The following is an 18,415-nucleotide window of genomic DNA, read 5'->3' as shown; positions in this document are numbered from 1 at the left end:
CTTGTAATGAAGTGGATAGAAACTCTCAAATATCTTCAGTGATTATGAAAAAGGAGGCTCTGAAAAATCAAGTAAATGACAAAGAGAATTTATCCAAAATATGGTCAGGTTACCATCTCATAATTGTCAGTCCATGTGTGAGGAATAAGAACATATTCTTTGTTTTGCACTAAGCAAGGGCTTTATTGTAAAATTCAGGTACAAAGTGCTCCATTTTGTGTTCCACATTCTCTTCAACAATTAAATTTTCACAAATTAAATATTTTAAATGGTTCTACAGAGATTAATATCTCAGAATTCCTCCTCTGCATCCAGTCATCAGCCCAGAGAGCGCAATTTTGTACTTATTTTCCACTTACAGTAGTACCCAGGAATGTCTGTGCACAGATATCCACACATATAGGATACATATTTGATGATCTATTGGTTTTTTTCTCTCATTCAAAAAGCTTGCTTTAATTGTTGTAAATTAAATCAAACACTGAGTAGGTCTTAATTGGTGTGTGAAATGCTCAACACAAGGATGACTCCTTAATGAGGACTTAAGGAGAAATTTAGTCATTTAAATGCAAGAGGGCAAGTCTGAAAGTCTGCACTTCCCACCACCAAAGACTGGAGAGACACCAAAGTCCTGCTGACGGCTACTTCATGACCGCAGGTCACATCCTCTGGACCTGTGTCAACAGCCCAGTCACAGCCACACCATACTTGTACACTCCGAAAAAGGATGACTGCATCAAACTGTCAAGTGGGAGCAGTTCCCGATTTATGCTAACTCCTGAACCGTGTCTAAGAATTTCAGAGGAACATACTGGTTTGCCAGCGCAAAGGCAGACCCAGGATCTCTCTAACAATATAACAGAGATTACCTGAGTCATCTACATCTACAGACCTGGGGCCCTGATAAAGTTCGATTTACTGGTACAGAAACAGCCTGCAATGCCCATGCTGGGTACTCAGCATTAGAGTCTGAATCCAGCTTTTCCTGGCTGGGATGGTATCCTACTCCAGTAAAAGAGAACACCTTTCAGGTAGTTTGAAAAGCAATTTGATGACAGAGAATGGCACAAGGGACCAAATTAAATCAAATAGGAAGAAATTTAGACAACCTGGTAAGAAAACAAATGCATTAACCTGCTCAACAGTAAGATACAAGGTATGAGGTCTTACCCAAATCCCTTCACTGCTCAACACAGTGTTTTAAACAGGAATCACGTTCAGCTGCCAACATCATCAGAAGACACTTTTCAGAAGCAGAATGCTCCACTTCTGAAGAAGGGAACATGCTGAACAGATACTCCATTGGTCCTACTGCTTAATTTCAGAAGTTGCGGCTGCTCTCCACAGCAATTATACCCAAATCACTGAATTTATGATTAGATTTATGGGTGAAATGATAAAAAAATAGGAGGAGGGTCAGAACATCCTAGAATCAGTCAAAAAAAAAAGGATCATTAGCTAAGTTTTTAGATGAATATCTTAAGAATTAACTGTAAACATATCTCTGGGTCATCTTATTGATATTTCTTTTCTTCATATGAAGACATATTAGTACATTCTGCTTAAGAATCCACCCTCTACATTTGGTTTGCCTGCTAATATCTTCTCTTTCCTGTTCCCTTTCTGAGTAGTAACTTCGAAAATTGACACTCAAGATGCTACTGAAATTAAGCATTACTACTCTGTGAGCAGTTTACTTTATTAAAAGTTGTCTGAGTGGAACTTCTTTAAGATGAGATTTCATTTCCGCTCCCCATCAGACATCAGGTCAACCTCAGTAAGTGCAAAAGTAGATTGGCACATCCCTATGAAGGAGAATTTTTAAGGAAGAACATAAACAAAAGAAAGCAAGCAATATAAATAGCCACCACAGACCCTACATATTGTAATGTTATCTCTGGTGCAGTTACTTTGCTTCTGGTAATCTTAGAAAAAAATCTTACTGCAGTTTGCTAAAACATATCAGGAAATTATCCAGTGATTCCATGACACAGTATTTTGTCTTTTTTTAAAATATAAGCTCAACATTTGAAAGTAGCAGATTTTTTTTTACAGACATTTTCTCTACAAGACCAGTAGATCAGCTGTCAGTCTACTGATCTCATAAATCAATGATCTCCCAAAGTCCCTTCCAACCTGGATTATCCTGTGATCCTACTCTGCCATTCAGTAGGTACCAGGCCCTGTCTCTGCATTCTATTTTGCTGTCCCCCAGGACTGTCTGGAGTCATCCATCTCCTTGCTTATCCAGACTGCTAGCTAATCAACGACTGTCCTCCCCAACTCCTGCTGCTGCTTTAGGAGTGGGCTGTGCATCGACCGAAGTAGCCACAGATGTATAACCAGGTTCTGGAATGAAATTTTCAGGAGTTGAATGTTTGATGAACCAAAAAGTGCATTTCTGAGACTGTAAATAGTAAAAGATGAATGGGGAATGTCAGAAATAGAAAGACCTCCAGAGAAACACCAACATCATCCAGATTATCCCTCAATGAAAGCAGACAGGCCAGTGCTGCCATTAACATGAACCAACCTGTGCTTCCCTTTTGAGGGCAAGGGTGCAATACTGAAGTATTTCTCCTACCCAACGGCCAGAGTTGGCTACGGTTTGTGGAAAATATCTAACATCCCACAACAGTAGTCAAGCGTTTTCTGATTACAGAGCAGTAGTCCAGGAAGTGGCATGCTTTTGCTGCTAATCTTGAGGCTTTCTATGAGCACTTCCATTGTCTAATCAGAACAAGCATCCCTTGCACGATACTTCTACTTTCTCACTGCGTTCCTAGCAGAAGGTATCAGCCAGTGTCTCAAGCACCAAATCTCTACCTTCAAACAGAGCATATGTCCTCAACATGAGAGCTTTCTGCCTCACATTGAGGGACACCAAAAAAACTGGCTCCTGCTAGAGTTCTGCTTCTCAGCCATTCCTGAAATTTGGGCAGTCCTTAAAGTATCTTTGGAGGCTCATGGAAAGTCAAATTCCTGAAAAATCAAGCCCAAACTACAGTGAAAATACAGATATAATCTACTTGGCCCCATTTATCAACAGAAAATAAGATCCTATCTTCAAAACTAAGACCGAAATAATCTCTTCACCCAATGGATGAAATACCACTAACTCCAATTTTGCATATCTGCAACAGGAATTAACTATGAGCCATACATAAGAAACTGGAATAAAAATCATTATATATTGCACAGGTTTTTATTGTATTTGAACTAAGGACTTATTTATGTGTATTACTTTAATTGTACTAGAAATTTAAATGCAAGTTTCATATGTATCGTAAAAATTTGCAAGTAACAAAATAAGAGCAATATACAAATGTATCCATACCACTGAAATTCTACACATAATAAATAAAATATTAGCATGCAAAGATCAAGCAACGCTTATTACACAACAAATTACAAGCCAAATAATTCAATGGTCACAAAGTAGAAATAAATTTAATAAAAATTACATAAAACTGAAGTTAAGGCAACGTACACCACTGTAATTTGAAGGTATAAATGTGACAGGAAGACATTCATTAAACCACAGAAGCTTTTTAAGCTGAAAAAATTCAAAGCAAATACGACACATCAAAGAAACACAAAAGGACTAAGACACAGAGGTTAGTAGCTAAAACATTCAAACAATCTTAAATCTGCCTTATGGTAACCTAACGTAAGGTCTATTCTGCACTTATCTTCTTTCAAATCAATTAAAGTATGAAGAGTTTTACTATTGTACTTCCTGAGGGTTTTGAGGGAACTAAAGCTGCTGCACCTCTAAAGTTCCATGTGTGAAAAACTTAACCCTCATTTAGCATAACCTGACCTTGCAAATTCTTTTCTTTATTATTGAAAATGTTGTATATGAACATTAACCAAGAAAATCAAAGAAAAGAAGGAAGAAAATTATGATTCTGTGAACTGGTGTTTAATAAAGAGTAAAAAAAAAAAAGACAGCTTTTGACTCAGGGCAACCAGAATAACTCTTTGGGCAAGAAAAGATTTTCAAGGCTTTACAGTGAATACCAACTACAGGAATAGGTCATTAAATAACATCATTCCCTCAATTAATTTTGGTTGTGCTGCTCTGGGAATAAACAGAGAAGATAAAAATGATTCACAGAAACAAAATTCTCTACCTGTTAGAGCATCTCTTTGTGGTAACCGCAATTTTTTACCCTGGAGTAAATGTAACATAGCGTGCAGGTTTGGGCTGGGATAGAGTTAATTTTCTTCACAGTAGCTAGTATGGGGCTATGTTTTGGATTTGTGCTGAAAACAGTATTGATAATAAAGGGATGTTTTCGTTACTGCTGAGCAGTGCTTACACAGAGCCAAGGGCTGTCGTGCTTCTCAAGCCACCCCACCACGAGCAGGCTGGGGGGGCACAAGGAGTTGGGAGGGGACACGGCTGGGACAGCTGACCCCGACTGACCCAAGGGATACTCCAGACCATATGATGTCATGCTCAGCATACAAAGCTGGGGGAAGGGGAAGGAAGGGGGGCACATTTGGAGTGATGGCGTTTGTCTTCCCAAGTCACCGTTAGGCATGATGGAGCCCTGCTCTCCTGGGGATGGCTGAACACCTGCCTGCCCATGGGAAGTGGTGGATGAATTCCTTATTTTGCTTTGCTTGTGCACACAGCTTTTGCTTTACCTATTAAACTGTCTTAATTTCAACCCATCATTTGTTTTCTCACTTCCACCCTTCTGATTCTCTCCCCCATCCCACCCGGGGGGGGGGGGGCGGGGAGTGAGTGAGCAGCTGCGTGATGCTTAGTTGCCATCTGGGGTTAAACCACAACACATAGCTTACCTTTCAATGAAACTAAGACAGATTACTTTGCATTCACTGCACAACAAAGGCATCCACATAGGCAGTTACCTGGAGTAGTTATTATGCTATAAATCCACACCTGGCTTGCATTGAGCTAATCTGTCCGTGTAACCGTAACGTAAATCATAGTCACGTCTAGTTTGAATGAATCTCCATAGCAGTTACCCTTTTCTTTAAGACTACCATATATAACCAAGCTCTACCATGCTGAAAAGTATGATTATGATGTATTTTTTGAAAAGTAACCTATTTTATGAGAAGAATAGAATAGACTAGACTATTTCAGTTTGAAGGGACCTACAATGATCATCTAGTCCAACTGCATGACCAATTCAGTGCTTACCAAAAGCATGTTATTAAGGGCATTGTCCAAATGCCTCTTAAGCACTGACAGGCTGGGGGCATCAACCACCTCTCCAGGAAGCCCATTCAAGTGTTTGACCACCCTCTCGGTAAAGAAATGCTTCCTCATGTCCAGTCTAAACCTTCTCTGGCACAGCTCTGAACCACTGCCAGGTGTCCTGTCACTTGCTACCAGGGAGAAGAGATCAGCACCTCCCTCTCCACTTCCCCTCCTCAGGAAGCTGTAATGAGGTCAACCCTCAGCCTCCTTTTCTCCAAACTAGACAAGCCCAGAGTCCTCAGCCACCCCTCACAGGACATTCCTTCCAGCCCTTTCACCAGTTGTTGCCTTTCTCTGGACACATTCAAGGACCTTCTTAAACTCTGGGGCCCAGAACTGCACACAGTATTCAAGGTGAGGGTGCACCAACACTGTGTACAGCAGGATAATCCCCTCTCTTGACTGGCTGGTCATATTGTTTGACAGAGATTAAAACAGCTTTACCCTTTAACAGAAGACAGGAGAAGGTGGCATGGGACCACCCTCTCTCTCCTCTCATCAAGGAAATAAAAGAAAATGGAGAGACACTAAATGACTATGTAGACATAAAAAGAGATAAGAAAAGCAATAAATAATAGGGTCAAAATTAAAAGGACATTATAAATAGTCAAAGCAGTTCACTCCTGGAAAATCCTTCCAAATGGAAGACTGGGGCAGACATGTCGATGACTTAACCAACACCAAACTGCTACATAATGGAAATACAAGTCAATGGGTCCATAGAAGATTGTGCACTATCTGGTTAGGGCCACAAAAATGGTCAGAGGGCTGGAGCACCTCTCCTATGAGGACAGTCTGAGAGAGTTGGGGTTGTTCAGCCTGGAGAAGGCTCCGGGAAGACCTTATTGTGGCCTTTCAGTACTTAAAGGGAGCCTATAAGAAAGATGGGGACAGACTTTTTAGTAGGACTTGTTGCAACTGGACAAGGGGTAATGGTTTTAAACTAAAAGAGGGTAGATTGAGACTAGGTATAAGGAAGACATTTTTTACAAGAGTGGTGAAACACTGGCACAGGTCACCGAGAGAGGTGGTAGATGCCCCATCCCTGGAAACATTCAAGGTCAGGTTGGACGGGGCTCTGAGCAACCTGATCTAGTTGAAGATGTCCCTGCTCATCGCAGAGGGGTTGGACTAGATGACCTTTAAGGGTCCCTTCCAACCCAAACCATACTGTGATTCTATGGTTGCCTAAGACACCAAAGACATGATTCATGTCATCCCGCTTTAGCTGGTTATAATACTGATGCCTCCATTTGAGCTGGTCACTGGTCACTCCCCTTGCAGCCAGTGGAAGAAAGAGGCATTTTGGGGGCACTGTTCACCTGGTTTAAATATCTTTTGACATTCACTATGTGGTGAACTAAACACGCAAGTGACTGTTTTACCTATAAAAGCGTAAGTCTGTGTATTGCTGTAGCAGTACTTGCAGCAGCAATTCAACAATACGTACAGTCCCCTCCAGTGCTCTGTCCCAGCTCTGTACCTGGTACAATGTAAAGCCAGAACAAGGGGGTTTTCTCCCATACTCTCCTATCTGGTGTGGTAGGAGAAGGAGCAATGGGCAACCTAATCCCATGTCTCTACCTATGACAGACATTGACCAAATCAGTGTTACAGAGGCACATATGCGATCCAGGGCACAACCTGTTTTACTACATGGTATTTTAGCAATGCCTACTTGTATGTGAATAGCTGCAACAGCCCATCATTTAAAACCAACTTAGTCTTCCCCATATATGCTAACCTTGTGTTAGTATGACCATGATGAAGTCAGACAAACATCACACTGAAAAAGAACACTTGTTATTCAAGTTACACAGGCACAACTGAAGACATAGCTGGTGCCACAGATGTTTAGCATCCCAGCACAAAAGGCTTTTAAATAGTAGCATGGAGACGAAGTGAAGAAAGTGAGATGTTTCTCTCAACTGACTTATTTTCTGAGTCAAAATCACAACATTACCTAAATGTCAAGTCAATGTCATTCATGCAATAATTGCACTAAAGATAAATGGACACAATTAGCCAAAGAACTCCAATGTATCCCAGGACTCACACAAAATAATATAAAATATTCTCTAGTGAAAAAAATAACCTGTGTAAATATAACCCTTGTGTTTAATTCTCATAACTGACAGGTTTGTGTAACAACACAAATTTGCCAAATTCAGACATTACATCCCTTTTCAAAACGGCAGCAATAAGAAGCTATTGAATCCTGTGTACCACACCACTACCTTTTACTAGAAATAATTATCCTCTTTTATTACACAACTTTGAATGATTCCTCAGAGCAGCATCCACACATAATCCTCTGAATAAAGAACCTCTGGATTCATTTTTCATTTCAGAGAGGGAAATTACGGTATCAGCAAGAGGAGTCTCCTTCAAGCCTTATTTGCATTCAAGAGGCTGCCAGTTGGGTAAAGTTTCTCCCCATTTAAGTAATTCTGTTTCCCAGCAACCCGCGCTGTTGCCAGGAGAAACCCCGGGGAGAGCTTCCTCCGCACCCGCCCCGCCGCAGTCCTGGGGGTACAGCTTTGTGCAGCGCTGCTTCATGCCAGCGCACACATCTGACCGTGAGCAGCATGCTAAGTAGTCCGCCAGGAACTCCAGGGACTCAAACATGAGATTTTTTTATTTTATATTTTTTTGGAGAGGGCTTAGTGACGACTGACGTAGCCCCTTCTATTGCAGTGGAGTTAGAGGTGATGAGGCAGTGCAGGGGTTTTTCATCAGGGTGGTGTTACCTTGGGAGCAGCGTTTGACAGCTGGATGTGCAGCTCTGTAAACATATTTTCTGTATGCTTTTAATCTATCAAGCATCGTATGTGCACACTAACTTCCTTTTTGTTGTTTTCCAGCTGCCATGGAAAGAGCAAAAAGCACATGCAAACAACAAAAAAATCCCCTTAGATTGACTTAGCCTTTGCTTCTCCTTGCAACACCTTCCAACATGTAAATGTAATGGGTGGTTAAAAAGTAACTCCTGTTTTTCCAATGACAGTACAATATTTATAGTTGTACACTTGGCTTGAAAACGAGCTGTTTAGTGTTTAGATATAAATACCTGACAAGGTGCGAAAAAAAAAAACAGAGAGAGAAAGAGAAAAAGCCATGGCATGTCAGTACAGACAGGATTTCCAAGCAAATTCACCTCACACCTACCTGTAAAGATGTTGTAACCACAAATTTCAGAAGTTGTCTTTTAAATAATGAACAATTACTGGGAGTGAGGTGCTTCCGCAAAGAAACGTACTCTGGTTTACATCCTTTCTGATTTGAATCTCAGCATACACAGTGAAATTGTAATGAAATTTAATAATTTATGGAAATTGATGGCTTAAGTGTATTTGAGGCAAAGATCATCTCATAGAATGAAGAAATAAGTAATTAACTCTTCTGAATTAGAAAGGTAAATTGAAATTTGAGAAACGCTAGTCCACATATGACACTGCCACTCAACATGCTCCTGAACTCTACTTCAATGGAAGTCAGGTCACACATTTTTTGGCCCATATTCCCTACAAACTTCAGTAAAAATGGGTAACTAGTTAACTCTTTATGTAAAACACTGTATCAGGTAAATAAAGTGGTAGAAAACTTTAAGAAATTAATCCTTCTAAACCCTAAGAGAAACTGTATTTCCTTTGTAGGCTTTGTTCTGAGTCATCATCTCACTCAAGAATCTCTATTTTAGACCTACAATAGAGTGATATTAAATTCATGTCTGAAAAAAATTTTTATATTTGCCCATGATTAACAAACTTTTTTAAGCATGAAAGGAAAAAAAATCTAATCTTTTTCATTTTATTCCTTATATGCTACTGAAAAAAATATCTCCGAAAACATTAAGCTTACATTTTAGTTTGCAATTCTATTGCAAAATCTTGTGCCTTGCACTATTCAGCAAACTGTCAGAATATCAGGGAAAATCTCTTTAAAACTTCTCAACCTAACACTGCATACATATTTAGGCACAGAATAAGCATAAGGTACCAGATTTTTTCCCTAATTCTGCACAGTACAAAGAGGCTACAAAAACATGGAGATTTTCGTGACATACTAATTCACAAGTATCAAGGGATCAGGCTGTCCCATTCAGCAGTTCTCCATTTTGCCATTCGCCCTTGGTAGGAAAGTACTGATGATTTAAGAATAAGTTAATTCAATGATCACAGCTCGGTGATATCCAGTACAATTTGTCAGTGCAATGCCCCTGTACCATTACAAGTCAGCATAATTTAAACTTTAATGACAACACAGATTCACTAACCGTTGAGAAAATTACTGGATGATCTCATGCCCACAGGGATCAAATTCCACTGGGAAGTCTGTACCAGGCCATGAACATGCATAAGTTATGGTCTTTTAGCCCTAGCACTCTTCCACGTGCCCATGGCAGCATACACAGTCCAGCCAGCAACCTCCTCCAAGGGCACGGGATGAGACAAACAAAAGTACCAGACCACAGGCCACCAGTTTGACCACAATAATTTCTGTTCATTTTTTTAAGAATGTTAAAAAAAGACTAGCATGGACAGAAAGTCCACTAAAACAAACAGGTATAGAAGCAAAATAATTTAAAGGGTTAGCTCTTCTTCCGAATGTTCATTTATTTTTACTGTGTTTGGAAACTATTAAGCTTCAAAAGACGTCCAACTAAACACAACATTAGAAATCAACTAAACGATTCCTAACAGGGCGTATGATACCTAAAATCATCTCATTTAAAAATCTCTTGTGAAATAAACTCTCTGTAAGAATATAAGGTATACTATTCTTCATGCATATACAGTCAATTGGGGTGGAATCCAATCTGGCTATACCCTGTGAAAAGCAAGTGCTACTTCAGCAGGCAGCGGACAGAACAGGAAAAATAAAGCAGTACTCATAAAATACCTGTTTATGTTCTGCATAAATTTAATGGAAAGAAGTGTGCCTCTGAAGGAAGAGCAAGTGATCCCTGTCATAAAACTTCAGTACATTCTCTAGGAACTTTAGAAAAAACTGACATAACTCCACTCAGACTGAGAAAAACTGAAACACATTTCAGAAGTATATTCTAACCACTTGGACTCAGAGTGTCCTGTGAGACTGACAGCATGCCCCACTCTGCAACAGGTCAGACTGTTATACATGCAGAAATGCAAAAGTATTGCAGCCAAAAAGAGAGAAGACTTGAGGGTCTGGCTCCAGCCTCCTGTATTAAGTACCATCTTAAAGTAAGTACCATCATCCCAGGTGTGCTTTGGCTGGTTATTTTGATATATCTGCTTAGGACGTCATTTCAACCTCCCAGCAGAGGAGCATCATCAACATCCTGAGGGAATTCTATAACTGCTGGAGTATCTTAGAAAAGACAGACACTGCTACTCCCACCACAGCTACAGCTAAGAAGATTTACAGAGTTACGGCACAGCTGAAGTTGGAAGGGGCCTCTGGAGATAACCTAGTTCAACCCCCCTGCTCTGAGCCAGGTCAGCTAGAGCAGGGTGCTCAGTACTGTGTCCTGTCAGGTTTTGACTGTCTCCAAGGATGGAGAAGCTACAACTTCTCTGGGCAACCTATGCCACTGTTCAACCAACCTCAGAGAAAAAAAAAGTTTTCTTCTTATGTTGAAATGCAATTTCCAATGTTTCAGTTTATGCTTGTTGCCTCTTGTCGATCCATGGGGCACCGCTGAGAAGAGTCTGTCTCCATCTCCTTTACTCCTTCCCATCAGTTATTTATACACATTGATAAGATCCCCCTGAGCACCATGTCCCAGCTTAACTGAATTTAAGAAGAATGACCCTTTCACTCAAAAATCATGTATTTGTTTTAACAATATCAAGGCAACTAAAGCTGAAATGTTCCTGGTACACCCAAAGACAATAATAATAAAACAAGGGTGATACTAGAAACCTATCAAAATCTCAATTTCCTATGCTCACTAGCCTTCTCCAGATGTCTCAGCAAAAACATTCAGTGCAACTTTTTCTTGAGTTCAGTATGTCGGGTTGAAGTACTGAACTGAAAATAGAACTGAAATTCACTGTTGTATGAATTTAATGTAAAATATACAGACTTGGAATTAAATCAAATAGTCAAACCAAATGCAGATCAATTCATAAAGTTAAGAGTAGAATCAGACACTATACCAATGACTTGAAAAGCTCTTAGGTATGCAGGAGTCAATCACTTAAACACAAAGCTCCCAGTGCAACACTTTAACCCAACATGTTAGTTAACCTTTGGTACACAAACAGGAAAATAGCGAGAAGGAACAAAACAGCAGTTCACACTAACACTATCACTAGTAAAATCCTGTGTCTACTTCCAAAATCCAAAACTCAAGGAAGACCTTATAATTCATGACAGTTTAAGGAGAAGAAACTAAAATTAATAAATGATTGAAAATGTGCCTTCTGCTGACCGAATAAAAATTCACTTTGATTGGTTTATGTCTGGTTAAAGTCTTTGCTTTTTTAAAAAATAGGCTAACCAGCAATTTAATTATGATCTAAACGTATGTCATGAAAACCAGAAAATACATACTACTGTGGTTTTCATCTTCATGAAGAAACTAACAAGCTGCAATGGTTGGAAGTTGAAACATAACAAAGTAATTCAAAATATACACCTTTATGATGGAGAGAGTTATGAAACATTGGAACAATTTATGACATTTTGCAGTGGATCCTCTGTCAAATGACATTTTTAATCAATATTTTCTTTAAAGAGCATGATCTGATTCAAGCAAGAATTAATTCATGGAAATGCTGTGCTCTTTTTTATACAGAAGGTCAGACTAAAGTTCACCATGACCTCCTCCACGTTTGTAATTATTGCTCTATTAGTCTATAAATATAAAGCTAAGAGGCTTAATAGGTTTAAACAATCATAAGACTGTCTACCCATGAGCTGTACCTTTTACTGCCTCAAAAAAGTTAACCCACTACAGATGTGTATGTTACAATATAAGTACCTCTGCTAGGAACATAGCTGAGACCACAGAGAGAGAAGTTATTTCCTGACACTACTCACGGGGACCAGTGGGTCAAAACATTCTTTTAATTTACTATACTCTCCTATCTCAGGCTATATAGCAGAAAAAAAGTGTGTGTGTGTGTGTGTGTATATATGTTATTACACAATGTCTTGCACAAGAGGTTCCTTCTACATTATTAGGGCTCCTTGACTAGCGCTCCTACCATTATCATAAAATAAAATAGTCAAATAGTGTAAGCAATATATACTCACATATTCATAAAACACAGCCATGTTTCAGCTGTAAAGTAACTAAAATTAATTCCGAAAACTACAGTTATAGTAGAATGGTAGAAGCAATAAATAATATGTGGTTTTACTATAAAGCATGACATTGTATTGCACTGTTATACAGAAATCATATGAAACAAGTAATTTTCAAAAATGAATGCAGCAGCTCTACCGCAAGGAAAGAAAACAGCACTACAAACTCTAATTCCCAGATTATGAAATTTGTTGAAGATCAGATAAATCCAACTTGATTTCAAAAAGAGTAAGTGAGGCTTACTAATGTTTATATTGTTTTCAGCTCACAGTATCGTATTTTATCCCCGTTTAACTGACTTCTACAAACAGAATCCTTTCTATCACAAACCAACTACTTTCAGTCACTTCACAGAAATCCATATAATATACAAGGTTTAACTGCATCATTTTCTTAGACTTAGATCCTAAATTACAATAAAACAAACAAACAAAAACTTTCACTGACAAGGTTAAGTCTCACATAATCCCTTGGTCAGCAAGTTACAAAGGAATAGAAATGTAATTTAGTTTTTCACAAGACTAGATTAAATGCAACTTTCAAGCCGAAGTTGTCAGTCGGCTGTCTTTTCCTCTCTGTACTCACAAGGTTTGTGAATGGCGATCAAGAACCCTCAGCACAAGAGGTTCCCTGCCAAACAACAAATCTCACTGAGATTTGGGGCAGAGCACATTCATGCCCATCTGACACCCAGAAAGCATCAGGAGCTTGGAGCGCTGGGACCAGGATGCGCAAGCAGGTACAATGTAATTAACACAATGTGCAGGAGGCACAAAGAGAGCCCAGAAGTGCCACTCACAGAAGAAAAGCCTCAGCTGCTGAAAACACCTTCCAGGACACAATGCCCTGACCCAGACAGCGCTAGCACCTCTGGTACTTCAGCAGCCTCTCTCCAGACCGAACTCCTGAGAGTGGTCTCGGGCTGTGACAAGAGCCTGGTGCTCCTCCACGGGGATCGCAGCAGTGGCAGCAGCCTCACCTTTGAGAGCTGTGCCCTGGCAGACCTAGTCACTGCAGCGCAAGGGAAGGAGCTGCAAGCAGTGAGCACATTAAATCGCATCAGGGAGGAGGAGCAGGAGATCCAACAGGATCTTCAAAGAGACCGTGCAGACAAGAAGCCAAACGCTCTGCAGCTCTTCACCTGGGAAACAGTTAGAGGCCCTCAACACCATTTAAGATGAACAGGATGGACACATCAGGTCACTAGATTAGGATCAGTGCTAGTTATCACTTAAAAGAAAGGTCCAGCAGACATTTTCCTCAAGTGTCTGCACACTAAGGCAGAGTTTGGTTCACAAAGAAGACTCAGATGTCCAAGTGTGGTCACAGACCTATGATGTGGTCAGAATCAGAGACCTGGCACAGCACACACAACTTGAGCAGTGTCATGCATGGGCACAGGGTATGTAGGAAGGATTAGCACAGAAGAATAGGATGGGGAGCTGCACTCTATGGAAACAAACTCCTTGATAGCACAGAGAAACTGAAGTCACATCTGCTGAGAGTCTCCGAGTCAAGATCAATGAACTAAAAGGCAAAGAGAGAGCATGCAAGAGGTAGAAACAGTAACAAGCAACAAAGGAGGTATATAAAATGCCTTGCCCAGGCATTTAGGCACAAAATCAGAAAGGCCAAAACTGGAGTGAAAACTAGCTAAGGACGTAAACAATAATAAGAAATGACTTCACAAAAATTACAAGAGTAAAAGGAAGCACAGAGAAAATCTGGGTGCATTGATGAATACAGAAGACAGCCTAGAAGTAGTACTGAAAAGACGAAAGTACTCAAAACCTCTTTTGCCTGTGTCTTCAGAAACAAAGACTACTCCAAAACCTCTGCATGCACTGGCACAGTCAGAAAGAAAAGCAGTAATGTGGGGAAAAATGCGTTATGGCTAGTTAGAGAAGTTAAATGTCCAAGGAGCCACGTGGAGTTTTTCCAGGGCTGCAGAGGAAGCTCACTGTTGTGATCATCAGAACACTGTGACAGATCTAGACCTAATGATATCTAGAAAAAACCTGGTGACTGGGGGAGATCTCCAATAACTAGATATGGGCTACAGTAACAGCCATTTTTAAGGCAGGCAAAAAGAGGATTGAGGAACTATCGGCTGCTCAGCCTCAACTCAGTCCCAGGCAAGATTATGGAGTATGTCTTCAGAAATCATTTCCAAACACAAAGAGAACAGGAAAGTAATAAGGAATAGTCAACATATTTACCAAAGGTAAATCATGCTTAACCAGCTGGGTTGCCTTTTATGATGAAATGATTGGCTATGCAGATGAGGGCAAAGCAGTGGATGTAATACATGTTGACTTTAGCAGAGCTTCTGACACCATCTCTTACAGCATTTGCATTTGGAAGGTGAGAAAGTAGTGGCTGAAGAACAGACTGCTAGGCACTAGACATGTCAGAAATTGGCAGGACCACCAGACTCACAAGGCAGTGATCAATATCTTGATGTCTAGTGTGTAGCAGGTTACCCCAGGGGCTGACGCTGGGACCGAAATCATTCAATATCTTAAACAATAACATGAATGATGTGACAGAAAACACACTTAGCAAATTTGAGGGCAACACTAAACAGAGAGTGAGAGCGGACATGCCAAACAGCAGAGCTTCAGTCTGACGAGACCTTGAAAAATTTCATGTCTATGCCAACAGAAACCTCATGAAGGTCAGCAAGGAGAAGTGCAAGTTCTGCACCAGTGCAAGATAATCTCAGACCTGCTGGAAAGGACCTGTGATTATGCTGGATGCCAGGTTAAATATGAACTAGCAATGTGCTCTCGTTGCAAATAAAGCAAACCGTGTACTGGGCTGCATTACAAGGAGCATGGACAGCAGAGTAAGGAAAAAACTCTCTCCTCTGTGCTGTACCGGTAAGAATTCACCTGAAATACCATGTCCCATTTTGGGTCCTCAGTTCACAAGAGACATTAATAAAATGGCAAGGATCTGCAAGGTCAATGGTCAAGTTGGTCAGCAGCCTACAGCACACAAACCTACAGAGCTCGCAGAAGCTGAGCCTATTTCAGTTGGTGAAGGGTAAACTAAGGGGCAACCTTACAGCAGCTTAATAGGGAGTGAGAATGACAATTCAGCCAAACCCTTCTCAGCAGCACCAGACAGTATCGGAAAGGACAGCAGCCACTAACTCTGCTGTAAGAAACTCACGTTGGACATGAGGAAAAACTCTCTGACAAGGAGGCGGCGCAGCATTGGCACAGAGGCTGAACAGGGGAGCACCCTTCCAACCAATACTCCTCTGATTCTCCAACCTAAGAGCAACTTAAACAAAGGAAATGCAATTGAGTAAATGTTACTCAATGTTAAAATTTAAATTGCCATTCTTTTCTGAAAGTAGTTTACATCTTATTTTAACTGTCACAATTCACTGGACATCCATGCTGTTATTAAGTACATAACAGCACATTTAGTCAGAGAATAAAAATGTCCAAAAAAATTGTATTTGGCCTTATGAGGATGTTTTTTGTAGAGCAGCATAAAATTATTCTATGGAATTACAAAGCATAAAATGGGCCTAGCATACCTTCTGTCCAGGCTTTTATCCAGAAGCAATGTGAAGGTGCCACTTTAATCTAGGCAATGTGCTAATCTTGGTATCATCTTAGAGTTCATTGCGCTAACAACATCAACCCCATCTCTGCACAGCTCCTTTGAGTCCACCTTCTCCACATCAGAGAGAATAGTCTTCCTGCTACCTTTAATTTCACCACTACCTTCTTGCTACGTTCAGCATTTTACCAAATATCTATACAATCTGAGATTTTACTGTGCTCTCAAACACTTCTTTCACTAGGCTTATGCCATCATCCATTTATTATTCTCCCAACAGCACTAATGTACTTTATGGGTTTAAGATTTTTTTTTTCCTAAGTTCACAGACTTTGTTAGGGACCTTAGGTGCCTGGGGCAAAGATACATAAACACCTTGTACAACAGAACGATCATGTGTGTTAGAGCACCTACTCAAATTCCTATCTAACGATGATGACAGTCATCTTGCAGTGTCTTCAGTGCCTAGGAGGGCTGACAGAAGGCAAAATTGCTTAATTCTAGGTTGCTACTTTGCTTACCTCACAGCACACGCTTATGCAAAATGAAAAAGGAGGTGTATTGGAGAATCACTGAAAGAGTTGTTGTTTAAGAACTTTAAAACACTTTGCAAACATTAGGGTTAGAAGATCCATGCCACGCTTAAGTATTATTGTTTAACAGAAGTAAGGGCTAGGGAAATCTGTTTAAAACCCTGAATAGGACTACCACGGCCCTAAAAACAAAACAGAACGCTCACACCCAGCCAGGAGAAAAACAGGTACGTGCTTGTTGACGGCTCCAGCAATCGATTAACTCCTGTTCTTACGACAAGAGTGCAGAGGACACGTCACCGCGCAGCTAAACCACGACACAACCCCGCTCGCCAGCCTCCCTCCAGCCTCTCGCCCCGACTCCCCCCTCTCCCCGCCGCCTGACAGGAACGGGCCGGCCCCCGCCATGTCACACACACCCCCCCGCCCCCGCCATGTCACACACACCCCCGCCCCCGCCCCGCCGCGCATGCGCCGCAGCCCCGCCGCGCAGGCGCCCTCAGCGCAGCCCGCCCGCCCTGAGGGAGCTGCGCCGCCTCTCTCTCACCGAACGGCTCTCCGCTCCCCCGCCCCCGGTAACGGCGGCCGGGGGCGGGTGTGTATGTGTATGTGTGTGTGTGTGTGTGTGTGTGTGTGTGAAAAGTCGTCCCTACCTGCCACCGGGATGCGCTGGTTCCTGCCGGGGAGCGCTTCTTCTTTCAGCGGCAGCCGGGAGGCCCAGTCGCCCATCCTGAAGGTGGAGCTGCAGAGCGTACGGAGGAGGCGCCGCCGCGCCGCTGTCGGCATCGCCCCCTGAGGAGAAGGCGGCGGGCGGCGGGGGCGGGAGCGGCGGGGCGGGTGGGAGCGGCCCGCCGCGCGCGCGCTGGCCGTTGGGGCGGGCGGGCGGGCGCGGGGCGCGAGGCCCGCCCCTCCCCGCCGAGCGGCGGGCAGCGACCAGCTCCCTCAGCCCGGCTCTTGCGTCCCGGGGGGGGGGCTGTGGAGAGGGGAAAAAACATCCCCCCCTCACACACACACACACACACGCCGGTGCGTCCCGGGGAGTGGGTGCTGTGGAGGGGGCAGCAGCCTCCCGGCTGTGTCCCCAGCCGCTGTGTCCCGGGGGGTGGGTGCTGTGGAGGGGGAACCCACCTCCCTGTTACCCCCCCACAGCGGTGGGCCCTTGGGCCTGCGTGCTCTGAGGGGTGCAGCCGCCGCCCCTGGGGTCTTGCTCGGGGTTTAGCTTGCCCCCCAAAGTAGCCCTTTCCTTCAGCTCTGCCCGCTGCGCCTTGCCCCTGACCTTGCTCGCCTTGTCCCTGACCTTGCCCCCCCGAGCTGTGAACGGCTGTGCGGTATGTTCCTCGCTCTGGAGTCCCCCCCCGCACAGTTGTACCCAATATGTTTTTGCGGGGGTCTTCCTCGAGAGAGGTTTTTGTATGGATGCCCCTCTTGGGGTGTGCGTACTTGTCACATCCAACCCCTCGCTTGTTGTCCATGCTCCCAGTTGAGGGTGGGGGGGGTGCAAACAGATTCAGAGAAACATGCTACACAGACTCTTCATGCAGCAATATGTTTTATTGTATAATAATCTCTTTTTTGTTTGATTTTTTTTTGTCCCCAGAGTTTCTGGTTGTTGATACGGGCAGCGCTCCCCTATGTTATGTTTAGCCAATGTCATGCAGGTCTCGCAGAGTACTTTTTGTGTGAAGATGCTCTAAGTAGCATACATCTCCGGAGATCGGTGTCTGAACGTATGTTTGCAATAAAAGTATAGAAACAAAAAGCGAACAG

General features: G+C 42.3%; 1 protein-coding gene across 1 annotated transcript in view; it reads right to left on the bottom strand.

Annotated features, from left to right (window-relative positions):
* The window catches only part of MSRA (methionine sulfoxide reductase A), a 286,968-nt gene extending 268,880 nt beyond the window's left edge, over positions 1-18,088 (bottom strand). Inside the window, exon 1 of the mRNA XM_075048928.1 lies at positions 17,302-18,088. Within this exon, the coding sequence (XP_074905029.1) occupies positions 17,302-17,434 (133 nt within the window). The 5' untranslated portion in view covers positions 17,435-18,088. The remainder of the gene's footprint in view (positions 1-17,301) is intronic.
* Positions 18,089-18,415: the final 327 nt, after the last annotated feature.

This window comes from Buteo buteo, chromosome 17 (genome assembly GCF_964188355.1).
Source record: "Buteo buteo chromosome 17, bButBut1.hap1.1, whole genome shotgun sequence".
Classification (NCBI taxonomy): Eukaryota; Metazoa; Chordata; class Aves; order Accipitriformes; family Accipitridae; genus Buteo; species Buteo buteo.
Note: the sequence above shows the minus strand (reverse complement) of the source record. Positions and strands in the feature narration are given on the sequence as shown.